At 39.5% G+C, this 26,369-nt stretch overlaps 1 protein-coding gene across 3 annotated transcripts in view; it reads right to left on the reverse strand.

Moving 5' to 3' along the window:
• The window catches only part of mroh1 (maestro heat-like repeat family member 1), a 152,450-nt gene that overhangs the window by 79,038 nt on the left and 47,043 nt on the right, over positions 1 to 26,369 (reverse strand). For all 3 annotated transcript variants that reach the window (XM_051936041.1, XM_051936040.1, XM_028818100.2), the window contains exons 13-16: positions 24,882 to 25,004; positions 23,270 to 23,377; positions 6,576 to 6,720; positions 2,528 to 2,568 (exon numbers count right to left, since the gene is read on the reverse strand). In XM_051936041.1, coding sequence (XP_051792001.1) covers positions 2,528 to 2,568; positions 6,576 to 6,720; positions 23,270 to 23,377; positions 24,882 to 25,004 — 417 coding nt within the window. The remainder of the gene's footprint in view (positions 1 to 2,527; positions 2,569 to 6,575; positions 6,721 to 23,269; positions 23,378 to 24,881; positions 25,005 to 26,369) is intronic.

Raw genomic sequence — 26,369 nt, forward strand, 5'->3', positions numbered from 1 at the left:
CACATGCTCATTCAGGAAGTGGCCCCCGAGGCAGAACAGGCTCTGAGAGAATGCTTTAGAACTACAGACTGGGATATCCTGCAGGGATCACATAGTGAGAACATTGAGGAGGTTGTTGACTGCACTACTGACTACATCAACTTCTGTATGGACATTGTAGTTCCAGTAAGAACAGTATGCTGCTATGCTAACAACAAGCCGTGGATTACAAGTGACATCAAGGGCCTTTTGAACCAGAAGAAAAGGGCTTTTAAAGGCAGTGATCAGCATGAACTCAAGCACATGCAGAAGGAACTCCGAGTCCAGCTCAGGGCGGCGAAGGAGCAGTACAGGAGAAAGCTGGAGCAGAAGTTGCAGAACAACAGCATGAAGGAAGTGTGAGATGGGATGAAGATCATAGCTGGCTGCAGATCGAAGCGGGGTGCCACCATCGACAGAGATGTGGAGAGAGCAAACCAGATGAACAACTTTTTTAACAGGTTTGACCACCCTAACCCACTCTCACCTCTGAGTACTGCACCCTCCAACCATCCTTCTGCTGATACCAGCATAGGAGAGAGTTTCCCCCAACCCACAATTACAGCAGCGCAGGTGAGCAGAGAGCTGAGGAGACTTTGTGCCAGTAAAGCAGTGGGTCCAGATGGAGTATCGCCACGACTGCTGAAGGCCTGTGCGTTGGAGCTGGGGAGTCCTCTACAGCGCATCTTCAACCTGAGCCTGGAACAGGGGAGAGTCCCGAGGCTTTGGAAAACATCTTGGATCACCCCCATCCCAAAGATATCACGTCCTAGTGAGCTGAACGACTTCCAGCCTGTCACTCTGACATCACATGTGATGAAGACCATGGAGCGGCTGCTGCTTCACCACCTAAGGCCACAGGTCTGCCACGCCCTCAACCCTCTGCAGTTCGCATACCAGGAGAAGGTGGGAGCGGAGGATGCCATCATCTACATGCTACACCGATCCCTCTCCCACTTGGACAAAGGCAGTGGTGCTGTAAGAATTATGTTTCTAGACTTCTCTGACGTCTTCAACACCATCCAACCTATGCTCCTTAGGGACAAGCTGACAGAGATGGGAGCAGATTCATACCTGGTGGCATGGACCGTGGACTATCTTACAAACAGACCTCAGTATGTGCGTCTTGGAAACTGCAGTCTGACATTGTGGTCAGCAACACAGGAGCGCCGCAGGGGACTGTACTTTCTCTGGTCCTGTTCAGCCTATATACAACGGACTTCCAATACAACTCAGAGTCCTGCTACGTGCAAAAGTTCGCTGACAACACTGCTATCGTGGGCTGCATCAGGAATGGGCAGGAAGAGGAGTATAGGAACCTAATCAAGGACTTTGTTAAATGGTGTGACTCAAACCACCTACAACTGAACACCAGCAAAACCAAGGAGCTGGTGGTGGATTTTAGGAGGACCAGGCCCCTCATGGACCCCGTGATCATCAGAGGTGACTGTGTGCAGAAGATGCAAACCTATAAATAGCTGGGAGTGCAGCTGGATGATAAATTGGACTGGACTGCCAATACTGACTGCCAATATTTACTAAAGAAGAGGGACGCCTCACGCCTGGACAAACAGGTGAGGAAGGCAGGCTCTACTGTAGGCATGGAGCTGGACAGTTTGACATCCGTGCAGAGCGACGGGCACTGAGCAGGCTCCTGTCAAAATGGAGAATCCACTGCATGCATCCACTAAACAGTATCATCTCCAGACAGAGGAGCAGCTTCAGCGACAGACTGCTGTCAATGTCCTGCTCCACTGACAGACTGAGGAGATCGTTCCTCCCCCACACTGTGCGACTCTTCAATTCCACCCGGGGGGGGTAAACGTTAAAATTATACAAAGTTATTGTCTGTCTGTATACCTGCATTGTTATCACTCTTTAATTTAATAATTTAATATTGTTCTTTATCAGTATGCTGCTGCTGGAGTATGTGAATTTCCCCTTGGGATTAATAAAGTATCTATCCATCTATCTAGACATAAATATATATTTAGTAAGGATTCTCCATCAGGAAAAAAAACTTGTAGAAAATACTTTAAAATGTAATCCTCCCCCACAATCTACATAAAAAAATCTTGTATGGGATATAAAATAAGTACAATTACTTTATTTCAATTTGAAATTAAAGACTGTCCTAAAATTCTTTCAACATAAAAATATAAATGCTTTGTCATACTAAGAATGTCTTAAAATGAAGTTATGCAACAATGAGATTAAGTGACTTGCTTAAAATAAGACAGTAGTAAGGACATATCCTGCAGCCTTGCTTAGTGAATATGCTTTTCTGCCAATTACTACATATCACAAAATGATCGGAAGATAAACTAAACAGGGATGGTAGTCCAAAAAATCTCACTCATTATAATTTGCATACCATCATTTTCCATTTGATATTGTATAACTTACATAATTTCATAGCTCAAATATTAAAGGGTTTATAAAAAATAATGAATACTGCATATTTGATTAAAAATATTTTCATGTAAAAAATGAATACTGAAAATCTTACCAAAAGCCTTGTCAGAAGCACATATGGTGATGGAAGATTAACTGAAAAATAAATACAAATATAAAGCAATAGCCAATAAAGAAAATCTAATGCAACAAAAATCACAAATAATCAGTAAAAAAACAGTTCATGTTATTGACGCAAAAAATTACATCAGATTTTAAACATAAAAAATCCACATGCATGCAAATCCTAACCTCCTGATTTTCAGTTAAAGTTGAGACATAATATAACTTAATAATATGCAATAATGTAAACGTATGTAGGAACATCCTCTTTTAATTGTATGGTTGGTTGGTAGCCACTGAAAGAGTTAAGTTAAATTTGAAAAAAGCAGGATATGAAGAAAACAAAGCTAAAACAGCTCCAACAAGACAACAAACAAGACAACATTGTTAACAATAAAATATTTACAGTAAGTCAAAAAAGACTAAAAGTAAGAAATTATATTTTTTAATTACATGGGCTGATTGAAAAGTAATGTGACTGCCCCTGTTTCTCTTTCATGGAGATAAACACAGGAATGCTGAGCCGGTGTTTGTGAACAGCAAACAGTATATTGACATGTGTGAACCTGCAGTTGTACCACTGTATTCTTCAGTGTTCTGTCACAATGAGTGGAAGAAGCACCTCAAAAGTTTCGTCATGGCAGATGAAGAGGATGTTCCTGTGAGAGTACAGTGGAGTTTTGCATTAAGTTTAGGAAGAGCAGTAATGAAACAATTGAAGAAAAAACCTGAAAAACAACTACATGGAAAGAAGTTCTCCTCAGATGATAAAGTAAAAAAATGGCGTGGCCACATTGTGATGTTGCAAAATGATCTGTCACTTGTCCTTGAATCTTTTTGAAGCATTGTAAAAAATGCATACAATGTGAAGGACGCTACTTTGAAAAATAAATATGTTCTGAGCCTGTAGAGTCATCCAATTCTGTATAAAAAAATCTGTCTCATTACTTTTCAAGTAGCCCTCGTAATAATGGACGTACATATTAACATAACTTATTGTCAGCAGTCCAACTTGAAACAGGACCACATAGATAGGATTTTGGCTGTTTAAGACCTCAGTGTTAAAATGAAACCCTTCTATTTAGTCTTTTCACATAAATTTTTTTTAAATCAGTCTTTAATTTATTCATAGACATGAATATAGCTGCTAAGGTATATTTGGCATAAAGCGATTTAATAAGGTTTGTAAAGTATAAATGATACCAACCGAAATCATAGTAGACAGGCAACTCATATCTCTTGAAGAGAAAAGTGAGGTAAACCAGAATTCTCTATATTTTGCAGTTGCAGAGCATTAAATAGTTGTAAGCAAAAAGAGTTGATTTTTTCCTGTCGACCTTGGTACAACTTTGTGCTTTGTTCTGAAGTGGCAATAACTACACAATAAACATTTTTGAAAAATTCCCTTTGCTTGTTATTGCCTACATCATATTTAAACATTTGTTATTTATAAAAATAGTGACAAGCAAGGCTGACAATAAGCACATAAATCCATCAGTTAATTTTAAATTTATAATGTTCGCCAACAATTCTTCACTTTTTCAAAAGCTACCTACTAGATATCTTAATCAGTCGGGTAAAACATCAGCATGTATTAATAATTCATCAAAAGTCAGGTGCAAAAGGTTCTGTACCTCACACAAAAGAGTTCTTTCTGAACAGTTCTTCTGCTAAAAAAATACTCTTTATTTAAGACACAGGAGGAAAAACAAAGAAGAGGGAGAAAACATTTACTCCAAAGAACATTTCATAGGCAGCATTTAGTATAACTTGCATATGGCTCTTTCAGGGTGCTCCTTTCCAACAAGACAAAAGCACCTGGATGGTCGACAGCCTTTCATCCAAGAATGTGAAAAGAGCCCAGAACCATTTTTGTAAGGCATGCGTACCTTTTTAACATTAAAATCTGATTCTGCTAAGCTGCACAGAGTGTGCATTTGGCAATCTAAACTGCCATAAAAATTGTGTTTCTTATCAAAATCCCCAACTTCCCTGCAGCAGCTTCCCTTGGGGCGGACAGCTGCGTGTTGCTATGGTGCAAACTCTCTTTCACTTTGGATCAACTGCATTCAAAGCACTAGATTAAAAAATTTACATCTTACTGAGTCGGCCTGGGCGGCACGGTGGCGCAGTGGGTAGCGCTGCTGCCTCGCAGTTGGGAGACCTGGGGACCTGGGTTCGTTTCCCGGGTCCTCCCTGCGTGGAGTTTGCATGTTCTCCCCGTGTCTGCGTGGGTTTCCTCCGGGCGCTCCGGTTTCCTCCCACAATCCAAAGACATGCAGGTTAGGTGGATTGGCGATTCTGAATTGGCCCTAGTGTGTGCTTGGTGTGTGGGTGTGTTTGTGTGTGTCCTGCGGTGGGTTGGCACCCTGCCTGGGATTGGTTCCCTGCCTTGTGCCCTGTGTTGGCTGGGATTGGCTCCAGCAGACCCCCGTGACCCTGTTTGGATTCAGCGGGTTGGAAAATGGATGGATGGATGGATGAGTCGGCCTGGTTATTTATAGAATGCATTTTATATACAACACAATGACTGGAAGCTGATCTACAGTATGTTTACATAGGACATAAATGCTGCACAGTTTTGACAAACACTACTAGTAGTTTTCTTTTGGAACCGCAAAGTGACAGTTAAAGTTTAACAAGTTGATAACCCTGGAATAAATATTTTGTCAAGGGGCAAAAAATGCAACTCTGCCCAAAATAAAGCTAGCAAGTACATTCAACAGACATCATATTTAGCTAGATTTTATTTCAGTGCAACCACAAATCACAATGGTGACAAATGCATTAGCAGAAAATGTATCTGATATGTCTGAAAAAATACCATGGCCCTAACATTCATCCTGATGCCAGTCACTCGAATGAATTTCTCAAGATAACCAACTTCACAACACTGAAAGAACTTCTGTCAAACATCTAAGTTAGTGTAAGTGTGATACTTGAGAAACTGTTGTCTTGTCCTGTGCTATGCTTCCAGCGGGTGTCCTCTTCTTCAGGTGTTCATGAATTAAGATAATGTTGTTCTGGAATACCATCTATTTTTTATTCAATGACCAACCATTTTCTCAGATTGTTGCGTGAAATACTCTCACACAGAGAACAATTTTGCCCGATACTTGAAGAAACTGTGTTCCGCTGAAAGTGATGCAGCTCCCACTAATGATTAGCTTACTCAAAAACATTACAGAGAGTCACAGCTTGGCGCTGCACAATGTTGAAGAGTGCAGGGACAACTAGTCGATTAAGAAAATACAATCAGATTAAAAACTTTAGCTGATTACATTGATTAATTGTGGCACCCTAAAATTAGTATGATTATTTCAAAATATTATGGCAAACAGCAGTTTTAACAGAGTTACTAAATTATGGTATGTGCAGTAGTTAACTTTTTTATATATTTTTCATTTATTTTGTTAAAAAATTATCTATTACACACTTAATCCAATTTATTGTCAATGGGGCTGAAAGCTACCTTAGATGTGTCATGCAGATATCACAGGGTACACCCACTCACAACAACCAAATTTAGAGCTGTCAATTAATTAACATGCTTATATTAGAATGTGGACAGAAAACCACAGTATCCAGAAAAAAAATCAGAGATACAAGGAAAAAGCATAAACTCTGCAAACATGGTGCAAATCAGGATTCAGAAATTATTTATGTATTGTTTATCATTTTAATTTACACTTTTCTCATTTAAGCAGTTAGTAAAAATACGACTGTTAGTAATGATGTGATATGTAAAACCACTAAATTGAAATAGGTTATATTTATTTTTATAATTTTACAAGACTGTATACTAAATACTTTATGAAAGACACTAAATAAAAACTGATTAATCTAATAAAAACAATGAAATAAGCAAGTAAAACTTGCTTAAAAATAAGTAAAAAGATAAGTGATAAGTACAGTTAGATTCCAAAAGAAAAGCCAAATACTGCCATTGTTCAGTATGGCACAACAAAATACATACTAACCAATTATTTACATTATATATAAGAATAGCAAGCCATTAAACCTGTATTATTAACACACACCTTGTTCATTGAAATTGATGATGAAATTTTCATCTTTGGCTAACTTCTTTTTATTTCCCAGCAAAATCAAGCTCTTGCAGAGAGGCGTCATTGCATTGGTATACTGCACTGGTGTCAGAAAACTCAGCAGATTTGGCCACAGGACCTACATTATGAATACATTCAACAGGTATTCATATCTTAATGTGGAACTATAAGCTCTTCACTATATAATGCATTAAGCACAGCAGCAAATTATATACTAAATCTAAGCACTGATAATTAATTTCAATAATAGACAAATGTTCAAACAGTACATTTAAATTAAACATTTTCTTATTACTTCAAGAAAAAATTGTTATTTCTTTAAGAAAAACATACACGAGATAAGTATGCTCTACATACACAATTCAGAAACCAGGAAAAGGTTGAACAGATCATTGAATGGCTAAAAATTAGTTATATTTTGTAAATTTGGCTTCTTAGAACACATCCTTGACCTTTTCCTCGTGGCAGTTATTAAAAGAGCATAGCTTGGCCTAATATATATATACTAGCAAAATACCCGTGCTTCGCAGCGGAGAAGTAGTGTGTTAAAGAGGTTATGTAAACATATATATACATAAACATATATACATATCTACATATACACATATCTACATATACATATATATATATACATATACACATCCACATATATATACATATATATATATATATACACACATATCAACATATATATACACATACATACATACATATACACATATATATATATATATATATATATATATATATATATATATATATATATATACACACATACATATATATATATACACATACATATATTATACATATATATATATATATACACACACATACATACATACACACACATACATACATACACACACATACATACAGTGGTGTGAAAAACTATTTGCCCCCTTCCTGATTTCTTATTCTTTTGCATGTTTGTCACACAAAATGTTTCTGATCATCAAACACATTTAACCATTAGTCAAATATAACACAAGTAAACACAAAATGCAGTTTTTAAATGATGGTTTTTATTATTTAGGGAGAAAAAAAATCCAAACCTACATGGCCCTGTGTGAAAAAGTAATTTCCCCCTTATTAAAAAATAACCTAACTGTGGTGTATCACACCTGAGTTCAATTTCCGTAGCCACCCCAGGCCTGATTACTGCCACACCTGTTTCAATCAAGAAATCACTTAAATAGGAGCTGCCTGACACAGAGAAGTAGACCAAAAGCACCTCAAAAGCTAGACATCATGCCAAGATCCAAAGAAATTCAGGAACAAATGAGAACAGAAGTAATTGAGATCTATCAGTCTGGTAAAGGTTATAAAGCCATTTCTAAAGCTTTGGGACTCCAGCGAACCACAGTGAGAGCCATTATCCACAAATGGCAAAAACATGGAACAGTGGTGAACCTTCCCAGGAGTGGCCGGCCGACCAAAATTACCCCAAGAGCGCAGAGACGACTCATCCGAGAGGTCACAAAAGACCCCAGGACAACGTCTAAAGAACTGCAGGCCTCACTTGCCTCAATTAAGTTCAGTGTTCACGACTCCACCATAAGAAAGAGACTGGGCAAAAACGGCCTGCATGGCAGATTTCCAAGACGCAAACCACTGTTAAGCAAAAAGAACATTAGGGCTCGTCTCAATTTTGCTAAGAAACATCTCAATGATTGCCAAGACTTTTGGGAAAATACCTTGTGGACTGATGAGTCAAAAGTTGAACTTTTTGGAAGGCAAATGTCCCGTTACATCTGGCGTAAAAGGAACACAGCATTTCAGAAAAAGAACATCATACCAACAGTAAAATATGGTGGTGGTAGTGTGATGGTCTGGGGTTGTTTTGCTGCTTCAGGACCTGGAAGGCTTGCTGTGATAGATGGAACCATGAATTCTACTGTCTACCAAAAAATCCTGAAGGAGAATGTCCGGCCATCTGTTCGTCAACTCAAGCTGAAGCGATCTTGGGTGCTGCAACAGGACAATGACCCAAAACACACCAGCAAATCCACCTCTGAATGGCTGAAGAAAAACAAAATGAAGACTTTGGAGTGGCCTAGTCAAAGTCCTGACCTGAATCCAATTGAGATGCTATGGCATGACCTTAAAAAGGCGGTTCATGCTAGAAAACCCTCAAATAAAGCTGAATTACAACAATTTTGCAAAGATGAGTGGGCCAAAATTCCTCCAGAGCGCTGTAAAAGACTCATTGCAAGTTATCGCAAACGCTTGATTGCAGTTATTGCTGCTAAGGGTGGCCCAACCAGTTATTAGGTTCAGGGGGCAATTACTTTTTCACACAGGGCCATGTAGGTTTGGATTTTTTTTTCTCCCTAAATAATAAAAACCACCATTTACAAACTGCATTTTGTGTTTACTTGTGTTATATTTGACTAATGGTTAAATGTGTTTGATGATCAGAAACATTTTGTGTGACAAACATGCAAAAGAATAAGAAATCAGGAAGGAGGCAAATAGTTTTTCACACCACTGTATATATATATATATATATATATATATATATATATATATATATATATATATATATATATATATACACACATATACATATTTACATATCTACATATACATATATACATATCTACATATATATATATATATATATATATATATACACATAGACGCCATATAAGGTCTTCCTTTTTCCTTGCTTCGCCAAGGAAGGAGCCTTTTTATTTAATCCACGGGTTCTTCGCTTTTTTTTTTCTTCTTTTTTTGCGATTCTTATAGTTCTGTTTGTATACCACGTTGTCAGTTCAGCACTCCGGTTGTAATATGACCAAGCCGTGCAAGCTTACTGTTAAGAATGCAACGTATAGTTGTACAGGAGAAAAGCAATCTTGCCTCAAATCAATGGCAACCTTTTGTAGGTCTACGAACTTAATTTAAAATTTAGGTTTACACGGTGCTTTGTTTCCGACGTGCTGCGTTCAGTCAGTTCACGTGAGCCGCTGTCTTGTGTGATGTTGCGATGTCCACGGCTTTATTTAATGTTAGCTAAGACCCGGCACTTAAAAGTTTCTCGCTACAGCAATTTTTAATCCGTTACAAAATCACCCAAAGTCTCGTTTATACCTCGTGTCTTCTCATTAAACTTGTATCTCGCGAATATGGTATTGCAAATGGCAGCGGGAGTGTTTCTCATTAAACTTGTATCTCGCGAATATGGTATTGCAAACAGCAGCGGTAGCGTTTCTATAAACTTAATTTAAACTTACGTTTTACACTGTGCTTTGTTTCCGCAGTATCGAAGTGATCACTCGTGCTGCATTCAGTCAGTTCATGTGAGCTGCTCTCTTGTGCCTTCTCAATTGTGTAATGAATGTTTTCTTCAGCGCTCTTTGGGGCTCTTCCTTGTTTTCAGTTCACGTGATTACGTAGGAGGCGTGATGACGTGATACGTGACTCCGCCTCCTCCATTACAGTATATGGACAAAAAAGAGGTTCCAGTTATGACCATTACGCGTAGAATTTCGAAATGAAACCTGCCTAACTTTTGTAAGTAAGCTGTAAGGAATGAGCCTGCCAAATTTCAGCCTTCCACCTACACGGGAAGTTGGAGAATTAGTGATGAGTGAGTGAGGGCTTTGCCTTTTATTAGTATAGATATATATATATATATGACTAAGTCAGTATGATCAAGGGGGGGGGGGTGTATCGTTTAATTAATGTGCATATGTCCTTCTTAAGTTGGCATATGCTGGGTTTATGTCCACTATATATATATATATATCTATAATAATAAAAGGCAAAGCCCTCACTGACTCACTCACTCACTCACTCACTCACTCACTCACTCACTCACTCACTGACTGACTGACTGACTCACTCATCACTAATTCTCCAACTTCCCGTGTAGGTGGAAGGCTGAAATTTGGCAGGCTCATTCCTTACAGCTTACTTACAAAAGTTAGGCAGGTTTCATTTCGAAATTCAAAGCGTAATGGTCATAACTGGAACATATTTTTTGTCCATACACTGTAATGGAGGAGGCGGAGTCACGTATCGCGTCATCACGCCTCCTACGTAATCACGTGAACTAAAAACAAGGAAGAGATTTACAGCACGAGTCGCACGCGGGAACGAAGGTAAATGACGTTAATTTTTGACTGTCTTTTAATACTGTGTAAGCATACATATTAACACATGTGCAATTAAACGTGTGCATTTACGGGGTGATTTCTCAGGCTTAAAAGCTCACCTTTTATCAAACGCGGGAACAAAGGTAACTGACGTTGTTCACTGTCTTTTAATACTGTGTAACCATACATATTAACACATGTCCAATTAAACGTGTGCATTTACGGGGTGATTTCTCAGGCTTAAAAGCTCGCCTTTTACTAAAAAGGTAAATGCAAAACTATTTTCAATCAGTTTATTGAAACGCTCCCGTTAAGGATTGCAACAACATATTCGCGAGATAAAAGAACGAAGTGGGGGGAAATGGAGGAAGAGCCGCAAACAGCGAAGAGCAAAAAATTAATTAAACAATTGAGAACGGAGCGAGTTAAGCATACAAGCATGTTCATAAGGGAAACAAAGCACGGTGTAAAACGTAAGTTTAAATTAAGTTTATACAAACGCTCCCGCTGCGGATTGCAATAACATATTCGCGAGATAAAAGTTTAATGAGAAGACACGAGGTATAAACGAACTACACGCCGTGGCGCAACGTTAGGGGCAACAGTTTCAACCATTCTATGATCTGCTTCTCGCAACTGAAAGACGACACATGGCGGATGTTAGCCGACTTGCTGACCGCAACGTTAGGGGCTTCAACTATGGCGCTGACGCCACATCTCAGTGCCAACACTTTGCAGACTGTACTTAAAAGACACGCCCTCCTCACTGGACAGTTAAAAACACCAATCAAACTAACGATGACATCAAGTATTACCCAATCAAAAGTAGGAAAGGAGGCATCTTCATAAAATGCGTGTGGGATGATTTGCATGAGACGCTGCTTTAAAAAAAAAAAGATAAAAAAAATACGGGATAAATCCCGTCCAGTATTGATTCAAAACGGGACGCGCAATTTCATTCTCAAACGCGGCACGATTCCGTATTTTACAGGACGGGTGGCAACCCTACAGTGCCAGGTAACCACCCATACAATCAGATTGTGATTCAGACTAGGAATGCAATGAATGTAATTACCCCGATCTACATACAAGGCGAAAGTCTTGCAACATTCAAAGATGATGGTTTGGGATAAGTACACCATACAACATAAAAGAGCTTATGAAGCCTTGAACCGAAAAAAGCAACATCTCAGAGATCGTAAAAAAAAAAAATAGGAGGTAATGTCGTTTTACTCGCTGTAGATTTTAGTCAAACATTACCAGTTATTCCACGAGGGAGACCAGCAGATGAACTCAACGCGTGTTTAAAATCCATGCTTCTCCCACGCTCGGTTATATGTCGCGTGTTCTCCGGTAGGTGCACCAAAAAATGTATACATTTAAGCATGTAATGGGCAAACAAAAAATGAGGTATACCCGAAGGCACTGCAGTAGTACTTAATGTAACTTTACTTCTTAAATGTTAATGTTTTACTGTTTAATAATTTATACGCTTCTTATATGTCGTTCAAATTCTTTTATCAAAATACCACTGACAGCGCAATGCACGATAACATGGAGTGAATACACCATACGCATCCGCCCACGGCTGCCCTGCTGTGCGCAGATAGGAGTTGATTCTACAATAAAATAAAATAAACATAAAAAGAGTAAAACAATCATCACCCATAAAGCGTCTGTGTGTGTATATATGTGTATATATATATGTTGATATGTGGATGTGTATATGTATATATATATATATATATATATATGTAGATATGTATATATATGTGTATATGTATATGTATATATATGTTTATATGTGTGTGTGTGTATTTTATATATATAAAACACAGCAACACTCATAACAATGACAACACAATTACATTGACAATCATGTTACGTTATTTTTAAAATGTTTCCTTTTTTTTTCATAACCTCTTTAACACACTACTTCTCCGCTGCGAAGCGCGGGTATTTTGCTAGTATATATATATATATATATATATATATATATATATATATATATATATATATATATTGTCACACACGTGTGTTTAGGAGACAGCCAAAGGGCTTATATACAGGTAATTCCATGCCAGGCCAGGGGGTGGCGAAGTGTACTAATTTTCCCTCTCAATCTGTTGCAGACCATTCTAGGGAAATTTCCTGCCCGGCTCTGGGGCAGCCAATGACGGTCCTTCCGGTTCCGGGGTTGATGACGTCACTTCCTTAGCTGGCCTTTAAAAGCCGCCATACTGTCTGAAGAAGTCAGTTCTGTTTTGGACTCGGTGGTGTGAACATGTATGCCAATTTTGATCGCTTTTGCAGCCGTAATGGATTAAATGGGTGGCTGCCCCAAACCTTCTTGATGTCTCATGGTCATTATTGTGACAGTGGCGTAGCCGACAGGATGAAGAAAGCCCTGAAGAGAACGGGACCGGACCTGAATCATGTCCAGGTGGGAGAGTACCTGGGCCGAGCTTTCGGGTGGGGAGTGCGTCTCAGGTTTCGGAAAGAACCGGTGCAGACTCCGCTCCCTTTGGCTATCTCGGGGGCACCCAAATTGAATAGGGAGAGTATCGAGGGGACACACAGACGTGGGCTGGTCTCTATGGGGGAAACGATGGGGACTTATTACGCTCTCTCGGAGGAGAGCGCTGTCCTTTCCACGGGGGCTAAGGCCCCACAGGAAAGTGGACTTTCCCCGGGCCAGCAGGTGAAGAAAATACAAACCTGGAGGTTTGACCCTGAACGGGCTACTGGAGAACAACTAGACGTTCTCTGGGAAGAGGTGGCAGGCTGGTTAAGGCCCGCTGATTGCTCCACCTATCAGATAGTGAAGAAAGTGGCATGTTTGCTATTTATAAATGGCCTGCCAGAGCATTTCACCCAGCCGGCCTGGGGAGAATTTTCAAATGTAACCGAGCTCATAGAGCTCATTGAAACAACCAGGGCAGTCTCACAATCTGAGAGGGCTGAACGGTCCTTAAGTGGACGCCGTAGAGATTACGTCCCTCTTAACCCCTTAACCGCCCTCTGCCGGATATATCCGGCACCGTTGTTTTATTGCTAACGCCATACTGCCGGAATTATCCGGCACATTTGCCTGTGGTTATATGAATGCCTGGCAAGTAGTATAACTGACGGTTTGGCGTGGGTATTATTACTACGTTGTATTTCGACAAGTCTGTGGTTGTTTTGGCCGGTCATGTGACGTGATTCGCATGTAACAGCTGTGAATATGGCGAAACGTAAACTGACTTCAAGTGAGGCTTTGCAGGCGATTTTGGACAGTTCTGATCATGATTGTAGCAGTTCTGAAGAAGATTTTAGCGACAGTGATGAGCAGCAACGTGCGCTGCATGATACTGTGAATGAAGACGCATCAGATGACGGCAATGAGTGGGTGTATCCCCAGCATCTCAGCTGGGCTGCTGCCCGTGGTGAACTACCTTTTCTGCATTCATTTGAGGGAACGTGTGGCTTTATTGTTGATGTAAACAATTACACTGCTGAGCAGTTTTATGAGCTGTTTGTGTCACCTGATTTGATCAGACATTTTGTTCATCAGACAAATCTGTATGCAGCACAGTTTATTGAGAAAAATCCCAGTTTACCTCCACATTCCCGTGTTCGTGCTTGGTTTGACACTGATGAAAACGAAATGAAAAAATTCATTGGGATTTTGATGTTGATGGGAATAATCAGAAAACCAGATATTGAGATGTACTGGTCTACAGATCCTATGTATGCAACACCTATTTTTACAGCTGTCATGACACGTAACCGATTCTCTTTGCTGCTGAAATTCTTTCATTTGAATGACAACAGAAATGAGCCAGATAAGAAAGATCCAAACCGCGACCACTTGTTCAAGCTACGTCCTTTGATTGATCATTTATTTGAAGCATTTCAGTTGCCCTACATGCCAGGACCGTCAGTTGCAGTTGATGAAAGTTTATTGTCGTGGAAGGGCCGCTTACAGTTTCGACAGTATCTACCATTGAAAAGGGCACGGTTTGGTATCAAGATGTTTTGCTTAGCTGAGAATTCAGGTTACATTTATAGATTTCGTGTATACACTGGCAAAGAGGATCCTATGAGTAGTATTTCAGCAGTGTTGCCAGATGAATGTAAGGACTTTGGACTTTCAGAAAAACGCTGTCATGTCTGTTCAAAGAAGGGTCAGCGTAGAGACGTCAAGACCTTCTGCTCAAAGTGTCCCAGCAATCCAGGACTTTGTGCAGTTCCCTGCTTTGGCCTGTGGCACAGCAAACTCAAATACTGGGAATGAAACTATGATTGACTGAACTACTTTTGACTTTTGAATTACTTTTGACTGTTCCGTTTTTGTAGTTGACAATAAATCCAGAAGCCTGAGAAAAGGTACATTTTGTGCTTTATTATGTGTTTGCCCATTTCTAGAACTTGCACAGCATTTAGTGGTCAATACTGCTTGAATAAATGTAAAAAATGTAAAAAAAATGTAAAAAAGTAAAAAAACGAAAATTGTTCAGATTTCGCCTGGCGTGGGGAATATTTAGGGAGTTGGCGGTTAAAGGGTTAAACTGCCCTCTCGACATAAGCCGGAGTTTGCACCGGAGTCCCCGATCCCGCGGGCGCGATCCTCGCTCGGGGGCAAGGCGGAATGTGATTGGAGAGAGGGGGTGGGATTGTGTGCACTTTCAAACCCCCTGGCTTTGGCTCATAAGGGAGAGGTCATTGTAAACGGCCACAAGGTAGAGGCCCTATTTGACTCCGGCAGCAACCTTTTTATGGTTGATTGCCGTTATGTACTACCGCGACAATGGTTAAAAACAAAGACCAGCATTACCTGTGTACACGGAGATGTCCGCGCCTATGAATCCGCCCGGTGTTTCATCTGCCACGGAGGAATACTCAAAAAAAATTCTTGTTGCGGTACTTCCGAATCCTCCGTGTGCGGTGATTCTCGGGCGAGACTGGTCTGACAATAAAAGCAGTGCTGTACTGATCTCGCCTTTTGCGAAATTGGGCCTAATAACAGATGGGAATCCACCGTCTCAGGTTGTCTCCACACCGTGTACACAGCCGGTGGAGAGAGATATGGGCTATCGAGAGGAGGATGGAGAGCTTCCTGGTACGTCGCAGACTTATACGTCATCAGTCCGCTCCTCACCAGAGCGGGAGGTTTCTCCGCCCCTTGAGGTCAGCCCAGACCCTCTCTCAGATCTGAGCTTTCAATTTAGACAAACACCGGCATCCTTTAAAAGGGAACAGTGGAATGACGATTCCCTTAAATTTGCTAAGAATGTAGTAGTCCTCGTCAACGGCCAACGCACTAGTCAGCCCATGCCACAAGGACCCCACTTTGTGTTAGAAAATGACTTATTATATCGGGTCAATGAACACTAGGGGGGGGTGCAGAAGTTGTTGCTGATTCCACGAGCTTTCCGGTGGCAAGTTTGTGAGTTAGCGCACGCCCATCTCCTAGGAGGCCACTTGGGCACCGAAAAAACTCTAGAGCGCATTAAGCTCCGTTTTTATTGGCCGGGAATTAACGAGGAGGATCGCCGCTTCTGTGTTTCGTGCCCGGAATGTCAGCTGCGGCAAATTCCTAGGAGGGACCGTGCTCCTCTTGTTCCCCTTCCCTTAATTGATGTTCCCTTTGAAAGAATAGGGGTCGATATAGTAGGACCCCTGGAACCCTCGGCTCGAGGACATAAATATATACTAGTCCTCGTAGATTATGCGACCCGATATCCAGAAGCTGTTCCGTTGCGCTCAGCTAATTCTAAAGCAATCGCACGGGTACTGATGGAGGTCTTTGCGCGAGTTGGGGTCCCTAAAGAAGTCCTTACGGACCAAGGGACGCCGTTTACCTCGGAGACGTTCAAGGAAACGGCCAAATTACTCAAAATAAAGCACTTGAGAACCGCGGTGTATCATCCTCAAACCGACGGTTTAGTAGAGAGATTTAATCAGACTCTCAAGCAGATGCTTCGCAAGGTGGTCAGCGGGGATGGGAGGAATTGGGATCAACTCCTCCCCCTCGTGCTCTTTGCCTATCGGGAAGTCCCTCAAGCCTCAACGGGCTTCTCCCCTTTTGAATTATTATATGGACGACAACCCCGGGGCATATTGGACATTTTAAAGGAAGGTTGGGAAGGAGAGGCTCTTCCCTCAACCAATATTTTGGAATATATCGCGCAGTTACGCGATAGATTTGAAAAAATTCGACCCATATTAAAAAGTCACATGCAAGAGGCGCAAGCAGCACAGGCCCGCTATTATGACCGGGGCACGACCCTCCGGGAGTTCCAGCCGGGGGATCGAGTCATGGTATTGGTTCCCACCTCCCACTCTAAACTACTTGCCCACTGGCAAGGGCCGTACGAAGTTAAGGAGCGAAAGGGACTCGTCGACTATTTGGTGAAACAACCCAATCGTCGACCGAGCGAGCGGATATATCATGTAAACCTACTGAAACCGTGGAAGGAAAGGGACCCTGATCTCACCTCCGGCCAGCCCCGCTCCTTCTTTGCTCAAAGTAACACCCTTAACTTCGGATCTAATTTGAATAACAGACAGAAGCGAGAGCTGGAGACAGTTATCTCGTCCGTCCCGGAGGTGGTCGATGAAATCCCAGGAAGGACCTCTCTGGTTGCCCATGATATTTTGACTGAACCCGGGGTCGTAGTCCGAGAACGCCCGTATCATCTTCCTGAGGCAAAGAAAGCGGAAGTGGAACTGGAAATCAAGCGCATGCTGGATCTAGGAGTCATAGAGGAGAGTCATAGTCCCTGGTCCAGTCCAATTGTCTTGGTTCCTAAGCCTGACGGAAGTTGGAGGTTTTGCAATGACTTCCGTCGGCTTAATCAGGTCTCACAATTTGATGCTTATCCGATGCCTCGAGTGGACGACCTCCTTGAGAGGCTTGGACAGGCAGAATACCTGACCACACTTGACATGACCAAAGGGTACTGGCAGGTTCCTTTAACGGACTCCGCGAAGGGTAAAACCGCGTTTAGCACCCCTAGTGGGCACTGGCAGTATCGTGTCCTTCCATTTGGGTTACATGGGGCTCCTGCAACTTTCCAGCGTCTGGTGGATAAAGTGCTCCGTCCCCATAACATGTATAGTGCTGCCTACCTGGATGACGTTGTCATCTATTCTAGCACCTGGAAGGAACACCTACAGCATGTCGGAGCCGTATTGCGGACGCTGGGGGAAGCCGGTCTTCGCATCAACCCAAAGAAATGTTTCTTTGGATTGGAGGAAGCCAAGTATTTGGGCTACCTAGTGGGTCGTGGTACAGTGAAGCCACAGTGCTCCAAAATAGAAGCCATTTTGACATGGCCCCGTCCGCGAACCAAGCGGCAAGTCCAGGCATTTCTCGGATTGGCGGGGTACTACCGCCGGTTTGTACCACGTTTTTCGGAGAGAGCCGTGCCCTTGACTAATTTCACAAAGAAAAGGGCTCCTAACATTGTGGTATGGACTGAGATAACAGAGGCAGCCTTCAGTGACTTGAAAAGGGCCCTGACATCGGCACCCATTTTGAAGGCGCCTGACTTTTCGCGGCCTTTTATCCTCCAGACGGACGCTTCGGACACAGGCCTCGGGGCAGTGCTGAGCCAAAGTGTCGAGGGTGCCGAGCACCCCATCATGTTCCTAAGCCGGAAACTGTTGGATCGGGAGACCAGATATGCGGCAGTGGAGAGGGAGGCTCTTGCGATTAAGTGGGTGATCACACAGTTGAGGTACTACCTCTTGGGACGGGAGTTTACCCTAGTCACGGACCATGCCCCTTTACAGTGGATGGCCCTGCACAAGGAGTCTAACCCCCGAGTCACGAGGTGGTTCCTCGACCTGCAACATTATAAGTTTTCGCTCATTCATCGGAAGGGTTCTCTACACGCCAATGCCGATGCTCTCTCCCGCGTTCACGACCTCTCGGTAAAGGACGCCCGACCCGACGGGTCTGGGCTAAGGGGGGGGGCCCTGTCACACACGTGTGTTTAGGAGACAGCCAAAGGGCTTATATACAGGTAATTCCATGCCAGGCCAGGGGGTGGCGGAGTGTACTAATTTTCCCTCTCAATCTGTTGCAGACCATTCTAGGGAAATCCCGCCCGGCTCTGGGGCAGCCAATGACGGTCCTTCCGGTTCCGGGGTTGATGACGTCACTTCCTTAGCTGGCCTTTAAAAGCCGCCATACTGTCTGAAGAAGTCAGTTCTGTTTTGGACTCGGTGGTGTGAACATGTATGCCAATTTTGATCGCTTTTGCAGCCGTAATGGATTAAATGGGTGGCTGCCCCAAACCTTCTTGATGTCTCATGGTCATTATTGTGACAATAAATATATATATATATATATATATATATATATATATATATATATATATATATATATATATATATATATATATATATATATAGAGAGAGAGAGAGAGAGATAGTTTAAGAATACAGTGATCCCTCGCTATATCGCGCTTCGCCTTTCGCGGCTTCACTCTATCGCGGATTTTATATGTAAGCATATTTAAATATATATCGCGGATTTTTTGCTGGTTCGCGGATTTCTGAGGACAATGGGTCTTTTAATTTCTGGTACATGCTTCCTCAGTTGGTTTGCCCAGTTGATTTCATACAAGGGACGCTATTGGCAGATATCTGAGAAGCTACCCAACTTACTTTTCTTTCTCTCTCTCTTGCGCTGACTATCTGTGATCCTGACGTAGGGGGTGTGAGCAGGGGGGCTGTTCGAACACCTAGACGATACGGACGCTCGTCTAAAAATGCTGAAAGATTATCTTCACGTTGCTACCTTCTGTGTGCAGCTTTTAAGTATGCTGAACGGTGCTTCGCATACTTAAAAGCTCAAAGGGCACGTATTGATTTTTGACTTTGTTTCTCTCTGCTCCTGACGGAGGGGGTGTGAGCTGCCGCCTTCAACAGCTTTGTACCGGCGGTGCTTCGCATACTTAACCCAAACAGCCCTATTGATATGTTTGCTTTCATCTCTGTTTCCTTTGAAGAGGAAGATATGTTTGCATTCTTTTAATTGTGAGACAGAACTGTCATCTCTGTCTTGTCCTGGAGCACAGTTTAAACTTTTGAAAAAGAGACAAATGTTTGTTTGCAGTGTTTGAATAACGTTCCTGTCTCTCTACAACCTCCTGTGTTTCTGCGCAAATTTGTGACCCAAGCATGACAATATAAAAATAACCATATAAACATATGGTTTCTACTTCGCGGATTTTCTTATTTCGCGGGTGGCTCTGGAACGCAACCCCCGCGATGGAGGAGGGATTACTGTACATAAATCTACTAATTTTGTTCTAACTGCAATATTTCACAAAAATTGCTGCTGATTCAATCTCATTTCGATAACACAAATGTCCTGATTTCAAGCTAAGTCTGCTGTGCCAAAGCAGAACTCCAAAACTTACCTGTTAATTACTGCTAACTAGTGTAGTTTAGAAAGTATAATATATACATACACACACACACACACACACACACACACACACACACACACACATAGGTAGTCATCAACATACGACCACGTTCAGACTGGTCGTAACTAGATCTGGACATAAGACAGACTGGCATATGTATTCAAACCTGACCCTATGAATAGTACTGCATAGTTCTGTATAGTAGGTCCATTAAGTCATATTGTTTATTTTATATATTTTATCATCATTCTTAGAACATTGTGTAGATGTTCTATCTTTTTTGTGTGTATTTTTTTATTTTATTTTTTTGGTATTACTATTACCCGAATGGGTGCCAAAAACTTTAACATCTTCACAAATTCTTTCTTTTGTCTCTGTTATATCATTAGTGTTCCCCTGTCCCAGTGTTCATTGCATTAACTATAAGAGGAGGAATTGTACCAGTAGAATTTCGGCACTCCTATGTTTTCCATTTTAACATTTCAGCATGTTAATAATAAATATTAAAGAATAAAGGAGTTCAGTGTGGTGGCATTAACCCTCCATGGTGGACCGAATGAAGCAGCACATCGTGAGTAACAACACGGAAGCTTCGGAGGTTAACCAGATTCAAAGCCAGAGTACATCAGTACAGCATGTGTAGTGTACACTGGTTAGTCTCATTCGATCCCATTCATTTTCTTTCCTCTCTCAATCTGCTTGATCATCTCCATTTTTGTGTCAAGATCAATTGGCCTTTTTCCTGTAATTGTAGGACAAATGTAACTGAATATAGTCAAAACCATTTCAGGTAATAAACTGAGATTGAGATGAATGAGTTGCGGCATATAGAGCTGGTGTGATTGTAAGTCAAATGGTTGTAAGTCGACGACTACCTATCAATTTTTTTTGAGTAGTATATATATGTTATTTAAGTCAAAGTGTATGGTGCACTATATTCTCTAGTTCTATGGGTAAGGGGGCAATGGTTATTGCTAGGTTGCTTCATGCCCTTCTACATGCCACATTTAGAAATTGGTTATCTGCTTGAACTTAATAATTAGATTTGTAGGCAGGTATTTTTCTGTTATTGTAAATTAATTAAAAAAAATGTAGAAATCCTTCTCAAAATTTCAAGGATGTATAAAAAAAAGTCAGTATAGGAGGCACTCTGTCTATAAGGCACCCACAGTTTGGAATGATCTATCTTCTCAAGAAGCCCCATTAATCTCAGCATTTCAATCCATACTGAAGAATCATTACTTTATCTTAGCATGCTTCTGTTCAAGCTCTCAATTTCATTTTTAATTGTTGTATTTTTTTTTTTTTATCCACTACTATACCTAGTGCTTTTTCTTTGACTTTTCAGTTTCTTCAGTCACATTTTATCTGCCTTGGAGTGTTAGCTTCCTCACATACAATGGACTAGTTTATCTATCCAAATGAAGTTATCATTATCTACCTGTAAAACAGTCCCTTTAAAGAAAACGGCTAACGTATAACACTTGAAATTTGGACTTAAAACCACCTGTCGTATACGTAAACAGTACATTATAACGTTAATACTGATTGTGGCATGTATTCTTACCATTTCAGCACTATTGCTGATGGCACAACAGCCTTAAGCAACCTTGGCAAGAAAACTAGCAATATAAACATGGGAATGATCTCCAGAAGTAACAAGGGTGACATAATAATGGATGGGTAATGGAAGACATTGTATAGATGAGGAACTCACTGATGCCAACAGGTTATAACATGGAAATATATTGTTTTCATGAAGCAGTGTATTCTGTGGTTCCTAAGGATCAGTTTTGGGACCCTTATCTTATTAATAAGGCTCAAAGATACACACAGAGTGGTTCATTTAGTTTTGTTGAGCAACAATCTATTTTATACATCTTAGTGTATTTATTTATTTTTTTGGTTAATGGTATTACTTGGAATTTGCAGCAAACTCATTCCAAAAAAAAAAAAACTAACAATTTTATTACAAGATAAGTATTTCAAAATGTGATGAAGAATTTAGAATTCCTATATATCTTATTATATTTCTTGTTATGAAACAATTATGAAATATAGGACAAGTAACAAAAAACAGTCTACATCTCAGAAATGACAGCATATGCTCTCAACAATACAGCTAATGCAAAAAGAGGTTCTTTTCATGGAAAGGTTAATATGAAAGTGCACTTATCATTAACAGCATTTTTTAAACAAAATAGGAATGAAACTAAAAGTTCAGTAAAACAAAAAAAAAACTGAAATTACAACTACATAATTGATGACTACCTGAAACAAAACAAAAATAAAAACCAAAATGGCTAGAAATTAAAATATGGTGTTTTTTTTTTGGTTGACTAATTTTCCATACTACACAAGTGACACACATCAGAGGAGAACTCACTCTATAGAAACGTATCAGTGAGTCTATTACAGGTAAACCTGTTTGTTTCTACAATTTTTTTGCTGTTTAGGCACAGACTGGCATATATTAATACATTTCCATTGATCACCCATTTTTTAAGCTAAAATAAAACCTAAAAAAAAACGTAACGGAGGTCAACATTTCATAAACCTAAACTAAAACTAAAGTTGATTTTAAATTTCAAGATATCTGACCACATGACTTCATGTGAATTTCCCATTGGGATTAATAAAGTATCTATCTATCTATCTATCTATCTATCTATCTATCTATCTATCTATCTATCTATCTATCTATCTATCTATCTATCTATCTATCTGTCTGTCTGTCTATCTCTGGTAAAGGGTGTAATGAATCTACACACAATTCAACACATTACTTTGTGGAAAAAAATTTTAGTATTGTGCATGTGATGAGACCGAAGTTGTTTCTAAAACAAAATTATTTTCTAACTAAATAAAGAAAAGGTCCAAAACCAAACTATAATTTCCCAAAAATGGCCAACATAATAAAATTGAATGCTTGTACAAACAAAATCATATCTGATTAATCAAATAATCAATTCAGAAACCAAAACCATACACTGATAAAGCAAGTACTGAGGAGTGCTTTTCCAATTTACATTTTTTTAAAATGCTGAAAATTAAGACATTTTAAATTATTTGCCAGATAATAGACATAAACTCTCAACAAATATTATGTGTTTTCTAGGAAGAGTAAGTAACTTACATCAGTCATCCGACCTACAGTTGTAGTAAAAAGGTGAAGTGTGTTTTCACACATACTTCGAAGAGATTCATTGCTAATTTCTTCTGGATCAGTCTGTTTAAATGTACGCTGTTTAAAAAAAAAAAAAAAACATACTAGAAAACTATTTTACAACAAAATAAAAATGATTATTAGGGAAACTAGTTAATTCTATTCAAAATTCTAAGTCATAATGGTATATTCCTGATATTTGTCCTTTAAAATATGCAATTCATAAAAATGTACAGGCCCATAAAACAACAAAATTATTTCAAATGCAAACTGCTTAATAGCAGCAAAGTACAACATTCCTAGAAGTATGTTATTTTTCACAAGTTGGAAATTAACACCCTTCTTCAAATATTTTAATATCAGTACCAGTAGAGAATAAAATAAGTTATATTTCACTTTTACTTGATTTGATTGATTATGTTAGCTCTCAGGGCTCATTTTGCTTAGGATGAATAATTAGAAAAAAATATTGCTTAACATCTTAATATTAAAACTGATAAAAATTCTGACTTTCTAAACTTGCCTCTAGTGCTTATGAAAAGCAGGAAACAAAAAAGTAATTTCCAAATCCAAATACTACACAGATCATTTATAACAGCAATGGTTATATTGTAAGTGGATGATAGACATACTTAATTATGGCACACACTCAAGAGTATGTGACTCAGTTTTACTTCAGAGGCTTTACTGCATAAAGCGTGTATTTTACTCATAAGAAGCTACAGTGAGAACACATTACATATAAGTTGCCTCACATTTCATACATCTTAATATTCATTTTTTTTTGTAAAGATTTAAGTATCTGAAAAACCTACTTTTCATCCCCTTGAGTTAAAGGCATAATTAACTGTTCTCAGAAATTAAAAGGGCAGGAACTGCTCTTACATTACTAATAGTTTCTGTATTGAAACATGAGTACTTGAACTTTCATGTTTTGTCAATGTGCTTTATTCTCCCATCTACTTAAAACTCTCCAAAAAGGAGAAAACCAGTCATACATTTGTCAAGACTTTAGACTTTCTGCGATATTAATTATATTTCTTATCTTACAATGTGTGTCTCTCTAAATCCCAACCTCCAGTAAACGGCAGTTTAATGTATGTAATTCCTGATTAGGCAACATTCACATTTTGGAACTTTGTTATTTCAACATTTTAATAATGAAATGTTGTCATGATAATACCTTTATTGCCTAAAAGACTGTAAAAAATTCTCTGTATGCTACACTGCTACATATGAATTCATCTGTCCAATTTCAAATAACTGTGATTATAAGCAAAGAGTTTACCAAATTATTTTTTAACAATGTTTTTGGCAGTACAGAGCAGCCATTTAGAACTGAGAAAGAAAAATGCAAACTGAAGGCCATCAGTTCCTGCAAGTGGGCTGGAGAATTTCCTGGAGAACATATTTTCTATGTAAATTTTTAACTGTTTGCTATAATACATTTTATGTTATGCCTTAAGAATGTGAAAAATTTTGTAAGGACATGAATTATTAATGCTCCACCGTAAACAATAAAAAATAAAAATCTTACTGTGCACCAGAATCAATTTGAATCGACATTAGAACTGATACTCACATTGATGTCATCAGGTAGAGCACAGTGTTGGATGATATATCGTACAAAAACATCTCCTCCTTCTAGTTCCAGGTACCCATGATGGGCCATAGCACTTATCACTTGAAGCACCATTTTCTTAACCTGAGTAAAATCAAACGTAAAATCAAACACTATTAACTTAATTATTCCCAATTTACAAAGTGAACCTATAAAGATTCAAAACCTAAAACAAAAAAATATCAAAGAAAGCTTTATATTTTTCACAAAAGCAAAAAATAAACTTTTCATAAAAATCTGCTGGGACCAGACCTTGATCACCCTACATAAAGACATATTTTAGCAATAAACTATTATAATCCAATATAGAATCAATTAGCAGAAACACATACTGCTATATCTTCCTTTCCCAACAATGCTGTACTTAGAGCATAAATAGGTATAAAGAAATGCAAAAGCATTATCTCTGCGTAAAAATCTATTGGAGTGACTACTGTCGAAACTTATAGCATATTATAAAACTAATAACAGTGCAAAGATTCATTTGAAGTGAGTTTTCGTTTTGCAGTTATTGTTCCCATGAGCTCACATTTTGATACCCACACACAAAAACACAAATATGCATCACTCTCAAAATTGTCAAATCATACTCTGGATGCTTACAACATATAAATATATTCTGAGTCAAAATTATGACCCTGTCCCCATGGTTATATACAGTTGAAGTCAGAAGTTTACATACAGTACACCTAGGGTGAATTCTTTAAAACTCACTTTGTAACCCCTCCACCAAAATTGGAAAATTTGGAACATTTCTTTTACCACACACAAAAAAGATGTCATAAATTATATTCCAAATGTATACAAGTACAAATGTATAAATATACAAGTTTTAGAACACCTCAGTTTTTCCAGTTGTTCTTCAAATGTAATCAGTTAACATACAATGAATGACCTAAAAGGATGAAAAGGTAAGCAGCAAACTGCCAGAGATTCATATTTGAAGTTTAGGTTAGCAAAAACTGAACCAAGTAAATTTCAGTTTATTGTAAAGTGTGCCTTCTTCCAGGAACAACTAATAAGTTACAACCTATAGATGTACTGCAGCAGTTAAATTAAATTAAGCCTTGCAAGTTGAAGCAAACAATTTGCACTTGTGTTCTGTTGATTACTTAAAACCCTCTGTCTATCTTAAAGCAGAGTTGGAACAGTCTGTGTTAGTACATCCTCTACATCTTAGAAAGTTGTAAAATCCAGTGATAATGGCAAGAAAACAGCAATTAATAAATTAAATGAGAGAGAGCATTATTACCCTTTGAATTGAAGGGTCAGTGAGTATGGTGGTGTCCTACAGAATTGGAAAGGCAATTGGAAACTGGAAAAAAAAACCTGATAGGAAAAGAGCCCTGGCAGACCCAAAGCCACAACGTGAAAAAACCAAGTCTCAGTTTCCACTGTGAAGAGGAGACTTTGTGCGGCAGGGTTGACAGGGCGAGTGGCAGTAAGGAC

This window comes from Erpetoichthys calabaricus, chromosome 13, assembly GCF_900747795.2.
Source record: "Erpetoichthys calabaricus chromosome 13, fErpCal1.3, whole genome shotgun sequence".
Classification (NCBI taxonomy): domain Eukaryota; kingdom Metazoa; phylum Chordata; class Cladistia; order Polypteriformes; family Polypteridae; genus Erpetoichthys; species Erpetoichthys calabaricus.